The following is a 21,043-nucleotide window of genomic DNA, read 5'->3' as shown; positions in this document are numbered from 1 at the left end:
TTAGTAAAAGTGGATGTATATGTTAAATCACGGAGTAATAATAACTACTTTTATATATACAGGGAGGCAAATTTCTCAATATATAAATACGAGATTTTTTGATATGCGAATAGCCCAATAAAATCAAAATGTAATACAGGTTGGAATAACCGTACAGGTTGGAATAAATTTTTTACCAAAGTTTAGGTCAAAACAAAAGATATTTTTAAGAAAGTATATGATTCATATAGGGGGATCATTGTTTAAAGAATTAAAAATGGGTAATTTTTGCACAAATTTTACTTTTTAATCTGCTGCGATAATTCATGTTTTCGTTAAGGTTTTTACAATTTTTTTTCTGCAAAGCTGAACAAACAGTCTTTTATATAAGACTTACTAAATTAAATTTGACCGTTAATTTATTTAAATAATTGTAAATCAAAATTAAAAAACAAATTTCCAAAAAAATGTTATTTGCATTATAACTAAGCACTATAAAACATTTTGTTTTGCAGAAAAAGTTGCTATATGGCACCAGTATAAATTGAAAAAAAATTGGTTGATAAATATTGAGTAGTTTATGAGATATTTAATTTGTTTATAAAAAATTACCATTTTTTCAATTGCAAAAACGCGATTGTTGCCGATAGAGTAAGTATACAAGTTTTTAATATCTCATTTTTTTGCTTTTATATATATTTTAGATAAATGTATTGACAAATTAAAATTTTTACCCATTCAAAATGGCGTTTGATTGGTGTAATTTTTTTAACATTTGTTTTTTTTTAATAACACCGCCTGGATTTTAAACTCTTGAAATTATTTTTTCTATATTCCTGTTCCTGGTTGTTTTTGACACACTTACAAAAGAAGAAAATATCTAGATCCATTTTTTATCGAAATAGCTTTTTCAAGTTTAAAAATTCATAATTTGGTTATTTATCAATATTAACATTTTGAAGGGCGTAAGTACATCTATCAACCCTTCTACTTAACAATGTCATTTGTATATAGAGTTTAAATTTTAGAATATTTTAAAAAATTATGATTTTTGTAGCGACCTTAAATGAAACCTTTTATCATGAAGAGTGGTGCAGTAGTACTTTGCAATTTCTTCGTTAATAATGGACCAATTTCAATGTCTCTTTTTAGTTTAGGGTAGCATATAAAAATAATAACATCTAAATGACACTTTTTACAATACATATTCGTCAATTTGTTATAAACATTTTTTTTTCAAAATATTTTTTCTCTATCTGTGATTTTAAAAACAAAAGATGTAGATCTTTGAAACACACTCAGTGATCAAAAGATCCAAAGTTACTGGTTTTGACGACCACTCGTACGAAAACAAACAAATGAAATAGAGAATGCGGAAAAATCCCCTTACGAACAATTCACACATCCACTACTTCGGGCTGGGATAAATTTTTTGAATAGAATCAAAGATCCAAACACCAGTTCTTAGAAATGTGTTTCGCCCTCTTTAACCTCTCTGGGCTCATCAGTGAAGATGAGAGGTTGAATATCTTCAGACACATTCCAATCAAAAAACAACATTCGAGACCTAGACAAAGCAGGAGCGTAAATCTACGCCCAATCTGACAATGACCGTCTCAAGTTTTAATTCCCTAATTACAGTTGAGTCCGCGAGTCTTTACCCGTGCGTCATTAATACCTGGCGAGATAAAACACATACTCTTTATCTACAGTTGAGTCCGCGAGTCTTTACCCGTGCGTCATTAATACCTGACGAGATAAAACACATACTTCTTATCTAGCATCGTTCTCTTCCACGCATGAAACTCATGACAAACTAGCTGCCGTTTGTTATTAAGTTAAAACACATGTTATTTTTGTGAACCATCTAGACTCAGTGCATTGAAAAGAGATAGGTACAAAAAAAGACGATTCGGTATGTTTTCATATTTTAAGCACAATTTGTTTGACGTCTCTGCTTTGTTTACTTTTTGGAGCTGTAAGTCAGTTGAATTTTTTGCGATTTTTGTCGAATTTGTGCGTTTTGAAGTTTCTTGATTGTACACAAACAGTTGTTTTCACAACTAATTTTATATTGTACTTTCAAATTTTAAGGTAAATAATTATATTTTGGCAATTAATATTTAAAACATTCAAAGCTAACGTCATTCACACAGTAAAGAAGTGATTGTGTTTAGGTTTCCGTCAAAGTGAATAAAATGACAATTAATTAGTTAGTAGTTATAAAATATAATATTACTTCTTATAAAGCTCTTTTAAAAATTGTACTTTGATTTTATCAGTGGGGAAAATCCTTCTTAGCCTTAGTCAATGGCATTACTTTTGTTAATTGTTGACGCTCAACATATTGCAAAATACTTTTAAATAAATAATAAAAAAACCTATTACATCAACACACTGTAAACGTTGTTGTGTATTTAATTATATTTTTTATAAATTGTTTATTTATTAATCAGTAATGATATTAAAAGGATTTATTAATGTACTTCAAATGTAGCTGCAATTATTCTGTCAAAAATTTTGAAACAAAACTTACATTTGACACTCTATTTATTTGATAACGTCAAATTTTATAGTGAAACCCGTAATCGGAACAGTAGCCACTTTCTGTTACTTTTTGTTTCGTGAAATAGATTTCCGACTTATTTCGTATGCTTTAAATGATGACGCACGGGTAAAGACTCGCGGACTCAACTGTAGCATCATTCTCTTCCACGCATGAAACTCTTAACAAACCAGCTGCCAAACGTAAGCATTGTAAGACTGCTCAGTGAGTGATGAGCATTCATCTCTCAAATTTTTAAATTCAATATAGTATAATATAGTATAATATTGCGTTCCAAATAATGGAATAAAATGCATCTAAAATGTCATTTACATCCTCTAAACAGTACAACTCAATCCAATTGATCTGAAGCAAATAATTATTCAAGGCACCATAATCCGCCTTGTGAAAGTTATAATAAATATTAGTTTCCAAATTGATATATTGATTATCAAATAATATTAATGCTTAAGTGAGGTATATAATTTGGACCACATATACTACACACATCAAGGTTCAAATTTAGATAAAAGGCCATCTCAGATTTTAACTTTTACAAAAATGGCGGGCATGAAAAATGGCGACTATACATATGTGACTTATAGCACGATAACATTTGAACTTAAAGTCCGATTTCAACCAAATTTGGTATATAGATTCTTTTTTTAATGTCAAAGACCAAGGTCTTGAACCGGAAGAATCGATTTACCAGAAGTTGTGGTTTTCCTGATTTTTATATAAAAACATGTTGTTTTTGTACCAATCCTTTCACCCTGTATATATTAATTTTTCAAAAAGTTAATAACGGCGTTGAAAAGAGCGTAAAAATATTTTTTAGGAAATATTTTGAACTCTTTAGTTATGTTAATTACCAATTAATAAATGCATAACTTATCTGAACATGTACCTATGAAACTATGTGCGGCGCATTAGTGCAAATAATATAAGAATTATTGTACATTTAATGGTAAAAACATATAATCTGGACCACACACACTAAACATACAAAGATTCAAATTTAGATATGAGGCCATCTCAGATTTCGTCTTTTACAAAAATGGCGGGCATTCAACATGGATCTACCGCACATAGGTACGTGTGAAGATACGTTATGCATTTATTAAATGGTAATTATCATAACAAAAAAGTTCAAAATCTTTTCTAAAAAATATTTTTACACTATTTTCAATGGCGGTATTACCTTTTTGAAAAATTAATATATACAGGGTAAAAGAATTGAAAAAAACAACAACATATTTTTACATAAAAAACAGTAAAAACACAACTTCTGGTAAACCGATTCTTCCTGTTCAAGACCTCGATATTATTCATCAAAAAAAGAAACTTGATACCAAATTTGGCTAAAATCGGACTTTTCATTCAAAAGTTATCGTGCTATTAGTCACATACGTATAGCTGCCATTGTGAATGCTCGCCATTTTTGTAAAAGGCAAAATCTGAGAAGGCCTCATATCTAAATTTGAACTTTTGTATGTGTAGTATAATATACTACATATTATGTGGTCCAAATTATATGACTCTACCATTAAATGTACAATAATTCTTATAATATTTGCACGAATCTGCCACACATTGGTACATGTGAAGATACGTTATGCATTTATTAAATGGTAATTATAATTAACATAACTAAAAAGTTCAAAATATTTCCTAAAGCATATTCTTACGCTCTTTTCAATGGTTTTGTTACCATTTTGAAAAACTAATATATACAGGGTGAAAGAATTGAAAATAAATTATTTACATAATATAAAATAGTTTGACATAAAAAAACAGAAAAAACACAACTTCTGGTAAACCGATTCTTACAGTTCACGCCACCGATCTTGTAAATCACAAAACGAACCCAAGTAGCAAATTTGGTTGAAATCGGACTTTTCATTCAAAAGATATCGTGCTATTAGTCATATATGTATAGTCGCCCATTTTGAATGACCGCCATTTTTGTAAAAGGCAAAATCTGAGATGGCCTATCTAAATTTGAACCTTTACATGTGCAGCTTATGTGGACCAAATTATACGCTTGTATCATTAAATGTGCAATTCTTATAAAATTTTTCACGAATCTGCCGCACGAGTGCGAAGACGTCCTACAAAGATTACTGCACGAATTCAACATTAACGCAAAAGAAATGAATATGAGAATATCAGCCCAAAAAACAAAACGTTGAGTAATAGCCAAATAACCAATAAGATGCAAATTGGAGTTAGACAATCAAATTATACAAGTAATGACTTTCATATACCTGGGAATTATTCTATTAGCCGACAACAATATCGAAGAAGGGCTAAAAGACCAAATTAATTAAATCCAGTAGAACGGCCGGATGCCTAAACGACACAATTTGAAAAAACAAACACCTAAGATTGGAAACAAAGGCCCGAATATATAAGTCAGTTATTAGGCCAGTTATGACTTACACGGCCGAAACAAGACCAGATACAAGCAAAACACGAAGACATCTGGAAACCAACGAAATGAAGATCTTAAGAAGGATTGCTGGAAAAGAACTACAGGATAGGGTAAGAAGTGAGGAAATCAGACGCATATGATGTGGGGTAAACAATATAATTACCAGGGTAACGAACAGAAAAGAAGAGTGGAATAAACACATAAGCAGGATGTCTGAATCAAGGATAGTAAGAATAGCCAGGGACAAGTCACTGTTAGGCAGAAGAAGTGTAGGACGCCCAAGGAAAAGATGGAATGACAATTTAGAGGCAGAATGAAAGGCACCGTTGAAGAAAAATAGGCAGTACTGCCTATATAAAAGAAGAAGAAGAAGAAAATTAAACATTTATTGGTGTTTATGTCCATATGTATAAAATGTGACATTCCTTGTTTTTCCCCTGTATACTCTTCATATATGGTAGGGATAGGTTTACAGTTGTTGTTCTGAAGCTACTTCCTTGTGGTATTTTTACAATTAACTACTTTGAATGAGAAATAAGCCACAATTAAATTGAAAAAATAATTTTATTAACGTTTCGACGCCAAAATCGGGTGTCGTTGTCAAAATACAAAATATATATTATTAAATTAAACAAAAATTTTGTTGCTTAGTAAAAAGATCTTCTAATAATTTATTTAATCTGACTCATTTATATCGGCAATTCAGACATATATTATGCATTTTAATTATTTAACTAAACGTTAATAAAATTATTTTTTCAATTTCTAATTGTGGCTTTTTTCCCATTAAAAATAGTTAGTAGATTTACAGGGTACAATGTTTCACCCCATGTGATTTTCTGACGCGCTCAAGTAACGCGAAAAATCCCCGCTTGGGCTCCCCTACCATAGGGTATTGAGATGTACTAGCATTATCGTTATTCCGGATTAATAATACCAATTGCCGTGGTAGTGAAAATTATAAGAGATTGGTACGCCACTGTATCGATAAACATTGTAAATTAGTTGCTCCGCTATTTTATTCGAATTTCGGATAATAACGAGCTTTTTAATTTACAAAAGTGTTTTAGGGAAAAAGTTAATAGTAAAACTTATCAGTGAGAGTGTCAGTGAACAAATAAACTATCGAATAAGGACGAGAAGTTAACAAATTGTGTGAATATAAGGTGTTGTGACGTCGATTGGTAAAAATTACGCATCCGAAAGGTAGAATTTTGGGTAATTTTTGGCGCCGGTCGATAGGCAACACATTCTACACTAGACCTGTATAGTAATTTGCATACACATTCCAAAGGCCTTATTTGCGAGTATATTTAGCACCAATTGATAGGCAACATATTTTACATTAGACATTGGCTGAGTGTAAGAGCTAATAGGGCTTTTCATTCACAGTCATTTGTTTCGAGCTTCTGTCATGTGTCACATAATATTAATATATCTACTTCATACGTTATTGGTATATACCAATGATACAAACCAAAGACGTATGACGTAGATATATTAATATTATGTGACACATGACAGAAGCTCGAAACAAATGACAGTCTTTGGTTTGTATCATTGGTATATACCAATAACGTATGAAGTAGATATATTAATATTATGTGACACATGACAGAAGCTCGAAACAAATGACAATCGATGAAAAGTCCTATTATGGACGAATTGCTAGAAACAATAGAAACAATAAAAGAACTTTTAAAAGAAATGAAAGATATGCATAATGAGAGAAAAGAATTAGTAGCTCTGGTTAAAGAAATGACAAATTAATGGAAGCAAAGCCTGGGAGAAATAAAAGAAATAAGGAGGGAAAATGAAAAAATGCGATCTCAAATTAAAATTCTGGAAGATAAAATGGAAAGCATGGAAAAGAAGGAACGGCAAAACAATATAATTATAACTGGCTTGGAGACTACTAAAGACATAAAACTCCTGAAAGAAGAAGTAGAAGATAAAATCATAACATTCCTAAACGCAAAATGTGAGATAAAGGAAATAACCAAACTAAACAAAAGAATGTGTAAAGTGGAATTATGTTCATCCAAAGATAAGGCAGAAGTAATGAAAAACAAGAAATTGCTAAGACAAAGAAACAAAATTTTTTATAGATGATGACTACACAACCCAAGAAAGGGACGTACAAAGACAATTAAGAGAAGTTGCAAAACAACAAAGAGCACAAGGAAAATTCGTAAAAGTCAAATATCAAAAGATTATTGTAAATGATGAAATATTAAATTGGGATAAGGTAAACTGCTCGATTAAAAAGGAAAGCAATGATACAAATTCAAAAAACTAATGATAAAAAAGGTACCTGATAAGGAGACAAATTTGGCAACGAAAATGGAAATGAAAATGGACTTACAAAATGTAGAAAACGAAAATAAGAAACGTAATGAAAAAACATCAGATATTTGAAAAATAGCAACATGGAATGTCAGAGGAATAAGTGGTAAAGAATTGGAATTAATAGAAAATCTTTGTAAGACTGATTACAGCGTAGTAGCCATCACAGAGACAAAGAAGAAGGGCACCGGTACTCAAATAATAGGGGATAGTAATATGCTAATTTTTGGAGGAGTAAAGGAAACGGGATAGGCTTGTGCAGGAGTAGCTTGTTTGATACCCAAAAACAAAATAAAAATGATAAGAAATTGGGAGTTTATTAATAAAAGATTGCTGAAGGTATCAATGAGCTGCAATAAAAATGAAATGGTAACATTAATTATAGTATACGCACCAGGCGAAAACGATAATGTCGAAAATAAAAATAAATTTTGGGACCAGCTGCAACAAGAAATTGAGGAGTATGGGGGATCACTTATAATATTGGGCGATTTTAATTCCAGAGTAGGAAATGAAAAAAAAGGCAAGGAACTATTGGAAAACATGGAAGAACAACAATAAATACAAATGGGAGAAGATTATTAGAATTCTGCATTGATAATGACCTAATCATCACGAACACTTTCTTCGAACATAAAGAAATACATAAAATAACCAGAGATGTTCCCCAACGCAATGAAAAATCAATAATAGACTATATCATAGTTTCGCGGGAAACAAGAACTAGAATAAAAGATGTTAGAGTAAAGAGAAGCTTCGAAATAAGTAGTGCTCATTATTTATTAGAAGGAAAAATTAAAATAAGCAGAAACGAAGTTGATAAGACTCAGGAACCTACAAGAAACTACAGCGGAAGAATTAGGATATACAAACTAAGGAATATGGAAACCAGGAATAAGTATGTAAAAGAAACAGAAAAAGAGTTTGAACCGATTGATAAAAGTGAACATATAAACAATGTGGAAGTTAAATGAACTATATTTAAAGAAATACTCTTGACAACGGCAGAAAACGTTTGTGGATTTGCAAGAAGAAACAACAATAAAACACAGACGAGTTGGTGGAATGCAGATATTAAAAAAGAAGTGAAAGAGAAGAAACGTTTATGGAAAGTGTATCTACAAAACAGAAATCAGTTGGTCTACGATAAATATAAAGACCAAAGAAACAAAGTTAAAACAATGGTTAAACGAGAAAAACAAAATGCATGGGAAGATTTTGGGAAAAGTATGGAAGAAAATAGAACTCATAATAATAAATTATTTTAACGAGTCCTAAAAAATATGTGAAAGGAACCACAAATGAAGCTGCAGCAGGTTAAAGATCGGAATGGGAATATAATAACTGAAGAAGACCACATTATAAAAAGATGGAAAGAATATTTTATGGAACTTTTAAGCAAAGACAAGACAACAGCAGACAGTAAAACAGTAACGTTAAACAATACAAACACAGAAGAACAAGATGTAATTGAGGACAATAAAATACAAATGAATGAAGTGGAAGATGCCTTAACCCAACTAAAAATAGGCAAAGCTGCAGGTATAGATGGATTAGATGCCGAGTTGTTGAAATATCTGGGAGAATTGGGCACAAAGGAACTTTATTAACTGTTAAACCTAACATGGAAAACTAAAAAAATACCGAGTGACTGGAACACGGCTATAATATTGCCTATACACAAAAAAGGAGATTCGAGAGAATATGGAAAGTACAGAGGCATATTGTTGCTCTGTTCAACATTAAAAGTCTACAAAATTATCCTAGAGCGGAAGCTCCGGAATTTAGTCGAGCCTATATTAGCAGATATTCAAAGTGGGTTTAGGCCAGCACATAGCGTCGAGGACCATATCTTCACTCTACAACAGATCACCGAAAAAGCCATACTAAAAGATGAAACGGTATATTTGGGATTCCTAGATATGAAAAAAGCTTTTGACATGGTCAGCAGAGAGGGAATATGGCAAAGCTTGGCAAATAAGGAAGTGGATATGGAACTGATAACCACAATCCAGAGTTTGTATTGCAATACCATAAATCAGGTAAGAACAGGCAATCTTATTTCCAGAAAATTTACGAATAACGACGGAGTCAGACAAGAAGGCGTATTGAGCCCCCTACTGTTTATCTGTGTAATAGACGAAGGAATTAAAAAGTGCTGGCCATAAACAAAAAAATATACCATAGGATACAAAAACCTACAACAAATAAAAATCGAAGCCTGTATATTTGCAGATGATATTGTTATTGTGGCAAGAAATGAAAGAGCTCTGAAGGAGAACATACGAATCTGGGAGGCAGAAAAATGACAATCTAATAATTAATATGGAAAAAACAAAAGTAATGGCAATCTCGAAGAAAGATGTTAAGCTAAATATTGAAATCCAAGGAAAAAAATAGAACAGGAAGATACAATTAAATACTTTGGAATAATTTTAAATAAGAAGAGGACACAAGAAGACGAAATTGGAAATAGGATAAAAGCAGCCACAGGAACATATCATTCGCTGTATAAAAACTTGTTAAATAAAAAAGAAATAACTAGGAAAAGGAAAATGATAATATTTAAAACAGTTTACGTATCTATAACTACATATGTAGCAGAGAATTGGATATTGAACGACAAACAAGAAAAGAGATTGCAAGCCGCCGAAATGAGGTATTTAAGAAAAGTCGTGGGAGCTAGGAGAACAGATAAAAGACGTAGCGAAGATATTAGAAGAGAATTAAAAGTAAAATCATTAAAGGAAAAAATTCATGAAAAGAAATTAAAATGGACTGGGCACTTATTTAGAATGAACGACGGCAGACAGGTTAAAATGACATGGGAAGCGAGGAAGATAGGGAGAAACAGGAGAGGCCGACCAAGAAAAACGTGGAATACAAGTGTGATGGAAATATTGCAGAATAGAGGAAAATCGTGGCAGCAAGCCAAAGAATTAGCTAGGGATCGAAAAAAGTGGCGTAAGTTCGCAGATAATAACGAGTAAAGAAGACACCTCGACACCTTATGGTATAAGAGGATCATCGATTATGTATGTATGTAATAAAATTATTTTTTCAATTTAATTGTGGCTTATTTCCCATTCAAAATAGTTAATAGATTTACAGGGTACAATGTTTCTCCCCATGTGATTTTCTGACGCGCTCAAGTAACGCGCAAAATCCCCGCTTGGGCTCCCCTACCATAGGGTATTGAGATTACCGTTATTCCGGATTAATAATACCAATTATCGTGGTAGTGAAAATTTTTTATTAATTTTAAAAATCAGTCTAATATTTGTACAAATAAAAAATCACCAATAAAGTATAGAAGTAAATGAACGGCGAGTCAAACGAAGGTCCATTTGTCCTCTTCTTCTGTCAACTAAAGCTACGTCTATCTCATCGTTTCTCCTAAAACAGTTAATGGAAAATAAGCGGTTAACAAAAAATATTATAGACTGCGGTTATATATAGCGGTTAATAAAAAATATATTATACACCAACAGAAAGCTACAGAAATAAAAATTAAAGTGCTTATTTCATTCATAGGAGATTCTGACCAATAGAAAGCTACAAAAATAAGAATTAAAGTGATTATTTTTTAATGATTTTAACTTTCAATCGTATAGTAAGATATTTGATCACGTGTTTAATTCTGTCCAATCGGATTAAAATTATACTGAGAATTATCTACTGTAGAAAATTACCGATAGAATTTTTTTAAGTAGATTGTTTCTGTTTAATGGCAACCAGTTTCCAAGTTTTGACAACTTTCACATTTAAGAAAATATCCATAATATACGTATTAAAAAATAATCTTACGAATATCACACGACAGTAAGAATAAATAAGAAAATAATGCTTCATTTTTACTCAAATTTTTGTCATTGGGCAATAGCCACTTGAGCCCTGCGGGTTCTCGTGTCTATTGCCAGACAACAAATTTTCGAAAAACTGTCGCATTATTTTCAATTTATTCTCACTGTCTTGTGATAGTATACCCGATAATTTTTGATAATATCTCGTCGTCAAGCATTATGTCAGATGCCCTTCATTACTATGCAAAAATGAACATTCAGTGACATTAATGACAATTATTGTTTTACAACTTGTCACAGAGAACACCAAAAAAACACGTTTAGCAAATATTCAGGTGAAGGTACCAATAAAAAATGAGTTAAAATGATTTAAAAGACAGTTTTATTCATGAAATAATCTCAGCGAACTACCCTCGATCTCTAAAATTAATATCGAATTGTTCCCTCGTGCCACTTTGACATAATTTCACTCCCCTTCGGGTCGTGAAATTAAAACTGTCAAAGTGTCACTCGGGAAGCAATTACTACTGATAATTTTTTATAATATCCCGTCGTCAAGCATTAAGTCAGATGCCCTTCGTTACTATGCAAAAATGAACATTCAGTGAGATTAATGACAATAATTGATGTTTTACAACTTGAGAACACCAATAAATACGTTTAGCAAATATTCAGGTGATGATATGAACAAAATATTAGTTAAAATAATTTAAAAAGACAGTTTTTCATGAAATACTCAGCGAATTACCCTCGATCTCTAAAATTATTATCGACTTGTTCTTTCGTGCCCTTGTGCCACTTTGACATAATTTCACTCCCCTTCGGGTCGTGAAATTACACTCAGGATACAAATCGATAATTTTCGAGCTCTCGTGCAATTACTACTGATTATTTCATTCATAGGAGATTGTGACCAATAGAAAGCTACGGAAATAAAAATTAAAGGGCTAATTTTTGATAATATCCCGTCGTCAAGCATTACGTCAGGTGCCCTTCGTTACTATGCAAAAATGAATATTCAGTGACGTTAATGATAATTAATGTTTTACAACTTGTCACAAAGAACACGTTTAGCAAATATTCAGGTGAAGATATCTATAAAATATTAGTTAAAACAATTTAAAAAGATAGTTTTATTCATGAAATAATCTCAGCGAATTACCCTCGATCTCTAAAATTATTACCGACGTGTTACACTCGTGCCACTTTGACAAAATTTCACTCCCATTCGGGTCGTGAAAATAAAACTATCAAAGTGTCACTCTGAAAACAAATCGATAATTTTAGAGCTCTCGGGCAATTACTACCGATAATTGTATAAATAATTTATAAAATTTGTATAAACCACATTTAGCCCAGTAAATGAATGGGAAATACGGCGATACCGTGTAATTTTAAGGGGCAGCACCGAATTGCATGAAAATTAGGATTTAGGCTCTACTGACCCTCCACTTCAAAGTTGAATTTGTGTCGTCGGTTGCTTTTTATTTTTTAGGGGAGGAAACAACCCCTATTATAAAAAAATCGTATAATTGTAAATTAAAGCGGGTAATTGATTCAAATCATATTTTAATAAAATGAAGGAATGTCAATTAACATGAAATAACATAGTTTAAGATTTTGTCACAGTTTAACCCTTAAATTTCACCCCCTAGAATAGTTACAATTCAAACAAACAATGTAATTGAATACCATGTCGTTACTGATTTGCATTCAAATTTGATTTAGGTTATATTTACCTTTTATTTCAAAATGTGAATACTGCCGTTAGTTGATTTTAATTTTTTAGGGGTGAAAACTACCCCTATGATAAAAAAATCATATAATTGTCAATTGAAGCAATTTGGAATTATCTAATTATACGGTCACATTAAACTTAGATTCCTTTACTGATTAAATTTTTTGCCACATAATTTCTACCGTTATAAAAGTGACCCCTTGAGAAGAAATTCGAATAGTTACATTGTGTATACAGTGTGGGCCAAAGAAAACAGTCCACCTCGATATTTGGCAGTATTTATTAGATTTTAACGTAATGACGAAACAGGTTGATTTTTGATCTAATGGGGACACATTTTTACGGTACATACATCTGTCATTTGTCAACCCCCTCCCTTCCACTTCCCTCACCCCTTATCTTTACATAGGGAATAGGACTCGTGTGGTAGCGCATTTGAAAGGTTATTAAACTCTCCATTCAGTAATGTAAACATTAACATAATTATATACGGAGTTCAATTGCTTGAATTATACATTATAAATTCGATGACTAAAATGATACTGCCAATATTTATGAGTTGCGTTGCTTCGACAACTTTATTGGAAGATAGTCCTTTACTCTGTAAATCAACTTTAACTTTTGTAGTAAAAATTGTAGTATTTGATCAAAATTCTCGTGTTAGTGATCTCATAATAAGTCACGAGGGAAAAACCAGGAAAATAAACCTTATTATACTAACCCGGCATGGTAAGTATTTGGCCTTACATTTAGTTTACTCTCAAAATTCACTACAAACTCTGATTTTATATGTAAGTTATTTTAAAATATAAATGTACCCTAATATGTTATGGACTTAAAACGAAATTACAAAAACCATAGATAAATATCTTTTAAACTATCTCATATAATAGTACAAAATCCTTTATTTTAAGAGAAAAGACATCAAGGAGAATCCAAAAATGCAAAAATATACAGAGTATTCCATTTAAAAAAACATAGGTTTGTGTCACCCTGTCAATACGAGTGGCCTTGTATATGTGAAAATATATTTAGGGTATGGTCCTATCTGTGCCCCGACTTTATCTAAATAACTTTTTTCGTATCTCTTACTACAAACGAGTAATTGGACTTCCTCGCACTAATGCCCCATCCTGTATGCTGTTGGTTTTTTACTCATAACTAAGTTACTTTTTAAGCTATAAAGTGCTAAAAAAAACCAATTTGTAGGTTTTTCTAAGGGCAATAAGAGTACGTAAATATATTTTTTTAATCCCTTATTTTTTAAAAGAGTTTGAGTTAAAAGGGCTTGAACGAGTTACTAATCACCAGTGTATGCAAATTTTGAACAGCCATATCTTACCGAATTTTTATCTTACATAAAATTTAAAAAAACGGAGTGTTTATGCGAGTAAAAAACTATATTTTTTTACTGTTTGAGATTTTTCGTAGCACTAATACTTTTGAAGTTATTTTGAAAAGAGTGTAATTTTTCCAAAATTAAAAAAAAAAGTTTTTTTAATATAAAACCAAATTTTTCCAAAAATAAGCACTTCGAACCGGTCAAACTTACAGATCATATTAGCAACACATATATAAAGTAAATGGGAAAGCAATAACGATTAATTTCATTTGGCATGTTAAATAGGGGGAGATTTTCACGACTTATTATATAAAAAAAACGGGCCAACTTTATTTTGAGCGCAACTCGCATAATTTTGATGCTACAAACTTTTATGAAAAATAAAAATAAATATATTTTTAGACGCTTTAAAAGAGTATTTATGAGTTTTCTGCGAAAAGTGCTTCATTTTTTGGTTACTTCAGCTTGAAATATTCGATTCGGAATTTTACGAGTAAGAACGTATTTTTCATGATATACAACTTTGCTTCTTCTGGGTTTATAGTCCAAGTGAATACACCAATTTGTTCCTTTTTTTACAGGCTACATTTTTTCTAAGAATATTTTTTTCGATAAAGTACTTAGTTTTTTAGTTATTTGCGAAACACTGCCAGAAAACGTGTTTTTTTTTGTTGAAAAATGCACATTTTCACTCGCAAATAACTCGAAAAGTATTAAAGCAGTTAAAAAACCTTATAGAACAAAAGTTGCTTAGAATTAGTCAATTTATCCATTTTCAGACTTATTTTAAACATATGTTTTTTCACCCCCGAGAAGGGGTAAATTTCACCCCCCCCCCCTCAAGTAAAACCAACCAACGGCGCAATTTCAACTTTGAAATATAGGGTAAGTAGAACCTAAATCCAAATTTTCAAGCAAATCCGTCTTGCCCCTGAAAATTACACGCCAAACCGGTCATTTACTGGGCTAATTTAGTTGTATGTCATCTAAAGAAGTACGTACGAATCTTTAAAAAATGTTTTCAAACCATCCATTGGTCGATTTGTTCTAAAATATTCTCATATTATACAAATTGTCTACGTAAGTTGGGCAACCATATGGGAAACTTTTTTATTATTAATTTTACGAAAAACGTTCTTCGTCTTCAGCCTCAAGATCACCAACTGAATTGATTACTAAACTTTACACTTTTGTCAAAAAAGGTTTCAAAAGGAAGGAAAAAATAACCCTACAATCTCTCTCTTGTCGTTTCCCCATTACTGAGGATCGTGATTTCTTTCAATATTCCTAACAATGTTTCTCCATTGGTCTCTATCTTCAGCTGCTCTAAGAGCTTCGCAGAATGAGCTTCCAGCTGAATGCTTTATTTAGTCAGACCATCTACTTGGTGATCGTCCTCTTGATCTTCTCCCCGGAACGTTTCCAGAAACAATTAACTCTCCAAACTGTCGTCACCTCTGCGAACCACGTGGCCAAAGAATTGCAGAATTCGTTGCAGATATATTGTGAACAGCCTTTTTTTAATAATGAGTTGGTTTAGAATGGAAACGTTTGTCCTATGAGCTGTCCAAGGTATGCGAAGCATTCTTCTCCAGCACCACGTCTCAATGGCATCAATTTTTTGGCGCTCACATGCGCAAAGAGTCCAATTCTCTGCTCCGTATAGAAATATTGAGAATACAACGGCATTCACCAGTCTCATCTTGATATATTGAGAGATAGATCTGTCTTTCCAAACTTTAGTTAGGCGACTCATCGCATTTTTTGCCATACCAATACGTCTCCGAACTTCTGCTTCACAGTTACCATCGTTAGTTATACTAGACCTGAGATAGATAAAGGTGTTTACTATCTGGTACTTCTGTAACATGTTAGTCAGTTCAATAGTGTCGAATCTGTCTACCACCATTATTTTTGTCTTAGCTTTATTGATTTTCAGACCAACTTTATTGTGTAGTGTCATCAGCAAATCTTAAATTGGAGATTTTCCTACCAGCTACTGTTACTCCACCGGGCCATCCTTCTAAAACCATCCTCATGATATGTTCACCATAAATGTTAAATAAGTCAGGTGACAACACGCATCCTTGTCTAACACCTCTCTCGGTCTTTAATTGGTTTGAGAACTTCTGATCTAGTCGTACTGTCGCTATATTAGTAACTGTATTATATTACTGTAACCCTACAATAGTATTTCTCAAATTATAGTCCTTTATAGGAGTGAAGAACTGTTTGGAATTAAACAAACAAAAAAACAGAAAAATGTTTGATTAAGTTTGACAAATTATAATTTTATTATTTGTACTCCGATTTTCAAGATTCTTACACTAATTTGTAGGTACATGTATTGATGTCGTTTGAATTTATTCCGGTAATAATTTTTTTGCTTAGATGGTATTACACGGGGGTGAATTGAAGCGTTGTATGTTCTAACTTTAAAAAATTCTGTGGAAAAATTGAACAGCTGCTTTTGTTTCATAGCACTGTCATATTATCCCGGAGGGATCATTAAGATTTTGTTATTTGAATTATCCAAATATATCTTTTCTTGTAAGAGCTGTATAAGGTTTTGTATATAAAAACACTGATTTTCTCGCAACCATAAATATCTTAGATGGAAGTTGGATTCATAAGATTAGCATGGCGCGATTGCAACCCAGATCTCAATCCTATTGAGCATTCATGAGATGAATTGAAAACAGCTATTCGCTGTCATCTTAGGCCTTCAGAAAATTTGGTACCGTTATGGCCCTGGTAGAGGAATATCGGGCTATTCCCCAGGCAAGGATAACACATATTTATTCGAAGCAAAACAGATTGAGAGTCGTTGCTGCGAGAGGTGGACATACCCGCTATTGAATTGTTTTGTTTTGTTGTTAATTTTGTTTTGTGTTGTTAATTTTAGTGCGTTTGATATTTTTAATTAAATAAACTTTCAAAGCAGTATTTTCATTTACAGCTTTTACAAAAAAAGAGATATTCGGATAATTTAAAAATCAAAATCTTAAGCGTGTGATACACACGCAAACTTTAAGTACGCAGGTTTAAAGATCGCGGACTTATTATAAGAATTTTGAACGTGCGAGAGTTTTCTCGTGCGGTAGTTTTGACGCACTTATTAGTCGAGGAAATGAAGCTGAAAAAATGGCAAAACCTCGCAATATTTTCGTCCAGCATCGATTTGTACAAAAATTTGGGATTAGACTCATTACACCCTCTAGTTCATTTTCTATATTGAGCCGTTGTACGCTTTTGGTTTTTAAGGGTGAAAACTACCCCTAATTGTAAAAAAGTATAAAATAACATTTTAAACTTTAATATTGTCAACATTTGGTTCTTATTAGTTACATAATAATTGTTTTATGCTTTAAGATATACTATCATAATATTTCAACCCTTAAAACCACCCTTGTTGGAACTATATATTAAAAATTTACTTATCCTAAAAGAATAATTTCGGCTTGCATCGATTAACATAAAAATTTGGGATTAGGATCATCTCACCCTGTACTTCATATTCTATATTATGCTTAACGGCGTTGATTATTTTTAGGGGTGTAAACTACCCCTTATTGTCAAAAATTATATAAAAATATTGTAAACTTAAATATGTGTAAAATTTGGATTTGATTGGTTAAAAATGATTGTTTTATACTTTAGAATATAATATCATAATAGTTCAACCCTTAACCACCCTTAATAACATTACAGTTTTTATAAGTAGATATTTTAATAGATCTATACAGAAAAAAAAGTAGAACTAAATAATTACAAAAACATTTATTTACACAAAAATACGAATTTACAAATATGTACAAATACAAATACAAATAGTTTTTTAGTCATCTTTCAGTATACGAACCAGTTCTGTGGTATTATACATACATTGAAAATTATCCATAAGCGGACTATTCGAATTTTTCGAAAAAAAATCGTTTTATAAACATAGCTCCTTCATTTTTGGCGATAAAAAGTTTTTTAAAAATTGACGTTGTAGGATTTTTGAAGACTTATAAGATTGTTTAAAGTAAATTCCGTAAGATCCCTTAGATTTTAATTAGGGTGGGTTTAAAGGGCTCGAATAAGGGGGTGTTTGCTCGTAAATAGAGGTTTTAAACTAATCTCTCTAACTGTTCACTTAAATGAAAATCTATGCACAAGGAAATTTTAGTTATTAAAAAAGCTACAATTTAGTAGTCTGTCATTTTTGTCGTATCTCCAGTATTTTCAGAGATATTTTGAAGTAAAAGGTAAAAAATGGGAAATTGCAAAAAATTAATTTTTCCTTAAACTCCAATTTTTCTAAAATTAGGCCCTTTAAATAGGTCAAACTTCTTGGGTGTATTGATAATACAAATATAAAAGGAATTACAGAAAGGTGAAGACCAATTTTTAATTAGGAGGGTAGTTAGGGGGTTGTTTTCACTGATTTTTTCATAGAGAAAAGCAGGTACCGACCTTTTTTTGATCATAAGTCGCTTAATTTTCAGACTATAAACTTTTTATTATTATGTTTTGAAAGATATAAATGTATACTTGAAAAATGTTATGTAAGTTTTCCTCGAAAAATGCAAGGGTTTTCCGTTATTTGGCTTTGAATATTTCAAATTATGCATTTGACAAAAAAAGCTAACTTTTAACATACCGTATCTCGGTTTGTATTGGTCTTAAAGATATTACAGAAAAAGCATTTGGTTTGTGTTGCTTAAAGATACAATTTTGATATCTACAGCTTTTTTGATTAAATGCATATTTTTCGAGGTATTCTCAAAAAACCCTCTAAAAAAGTCGATTTTTTCGTCGAAAAACTGTTACTTTCAACCGCGAATAACTCGAAAAATATTAGTTTTACGAAAGAAAATGTAAAAAACATTTTTTTCTTAGAATCAATTTTTACATCGATTTACATGGTTAAAATTTAATAAAAAAAATCGCGCCCCCGAGATGGGGTGGCAACCACCCCCAAGGTTTTAGCGTACAGCAGCATGATATAGAAAATAATCCTTGGACCATTCCCCACCTTCTGTGAAAATTTCAAGTAAATCCATGCTGGACGAAAAAATTGCGAGCCAAAATGCTTCATTTCCTCGACTATATCCTTTTCACACAATAAGAATTGGGTCGGACGAAGATACATTATATGTATTTTGCTCTGTTGTTTGGTATATTAATATTATTAACACTTTGTGGCTGAGGGAGGTACATTATACGATGTCTGATATGTATCATTACAAATGGGTATTTTTTGTCCATACTTTTGTCCTAATGTACTGTAATGCGTATTTAATTCATTTGCAATTTCTATTTTTTGAATTATTATTTCTTATGTTTTTAATTAAAAGTCTGTTTTTATAATCGTTATTCTCCTAAGTTATTTGTGGGATCTTGGATTAGTTCATCTAAGTAGCTCATACAATATATGTAATAAACTATTCTAAATGGGAAATAAGTCACAATTTAACTAAATAAATGATTTTATTAACGTTTCGACATCCGACATTTTTTTTATTTAAATTGTGGCTTATTTCCCATTTAGAATAGTTTGTTACAAAAATGCCACAAGAAAATAGCTTCAGAACAACATTACAATCTATGTTTTTCATGTACAGAATTTAAAAGACCCCCTGTCATCCACTCGTTTTTAAATGTTGTCCCCTTCGTTTTAAATATTTTTTTTTAGATAATTTCACACAAGACGTGACGGCCGGCCTACTCCAGTCTTCACCGAGTCATTTACCCTATAAAACTAAATATAATTTAGTACAATAAAAGGTATAGTTATATTATATGCAGCGAAATCAAATTATAGCGTTGTGGTTACTTTATCGTCGAAGAAAGAGAATTAAGAGGAGCCAAATTTATTGGGTCCATCCTATGACCGCAAAAATATACGATTTATATATTTTTATATTTACACATAGTGATGGAACAGCCTCTAAACTCAACGTTAATTGCAACTATGTAAAATAAAATTTATTATAATATACTTAGCAGTATTAATTACTGTTATTATCAATAACATATAATTAATTTGGCTCTACTTACTAAATGTGTTTTTTTCTTTCACCTAATTCGTCAAATCACTGTTAAGTGCACGGCATACACTATTTCAAGCATTTCTCGTCAAGTTTTTATCTTTATATATTTCTATTATTTTGTCCCCAAAGAACAGGTCTCGCTTCAATCTGAGACATCATAATATAAAATATATTCACCTACTTCAAACAGCCACAAAGTGTAAATGAAAATAATGTACCAAACCACGGTTATTAGACTTTATTACGGTTGTCTTGTCCGACGGTGGTGGGGAGACTTATATTTTTGACTTTACGTCACAAGAGTTTACATTCCCATATTTTTAAGTGATTTTCGATCATTGAATGTGTGTTATTGTGTATATATGTGTATTATTTGTGTTATTATGAAATAATTAGACAAATAGTACACATTTTATCTTATACCGGGTGGTGAATCGTAAAAAGGGCCATAGGAAACTCAATGTAAAATTCTGAGTTGTTGAATTCCTGGTTCCCTAATTATTTTACATCAAAAGTCATGAGAGAATACTTGTAGAGAACTAAAATCTGTATTAAAATCAAAAGTTAAAATTGTTCTACGATTTAAATGCATTCCAAAATTTTGAAAAATATGATACATTTGCCACAATAGGTATGCGTGTAAAAGTAGAGCCACACGTTACTATTTAACTGACAGTGCTCACACCATTGACTGAATAAAAAAATCTTTATTATTAATCCTTTCTCCGCAACTGAGGGTATCTTATCAACTGTATTGTTTTTAAACAATAAATAATAAAATAAAAATATTGACAGTTCAAAAATGTGAATAATATTGC

General features: G+C 31.5%; 1 protein-coding gene across 2 annotated transcripts in view; it reads right to left on the bottom strand.

Annotated features, from left to right (window-relative positions):
* Positions 1-10,534: 10,534 nt before the first annotated feature.
* Positions 10,535-21,043, bottom strand: part of LOC114333882 (lysosomal acid glucosylceramidase) — a 53,518-nt gene continuing 43,009 nt past the window's right edge. For both annotated transcript variants that reach the window (XM_028283877.2, XM_050642043.1), the window contains one exon: positions 10,535-10,700. In XM_028283877.2, coding sequence (XP_028139678.1) covers positions 10,601-10,700 — 100 coding nt within the window. In that variant the 3' untranslated portion in view covers positions 10,535-10,600. The remainder of the gene's footprint in view (positions 10,701-21,043) is intronic.

Source organism: Diabrotica virgifera, chromosome 1 (genome assembly GCF_917563875.1).
Source record: "Diabrotica virgifera virgifera chromosome 1, PGI_DIABVI_V3a".
In the NCBI taxonomy this organism is placed as follows: Eukaryota; Metazoa; Arthropoda; class Insecta; order Coleoptera; family Chrysomelidae; genus Diabrotica; species Diabrotica virgifera.
This window is presented reverse-complemented; position numbering and strand designations above follow the sequence as displayed.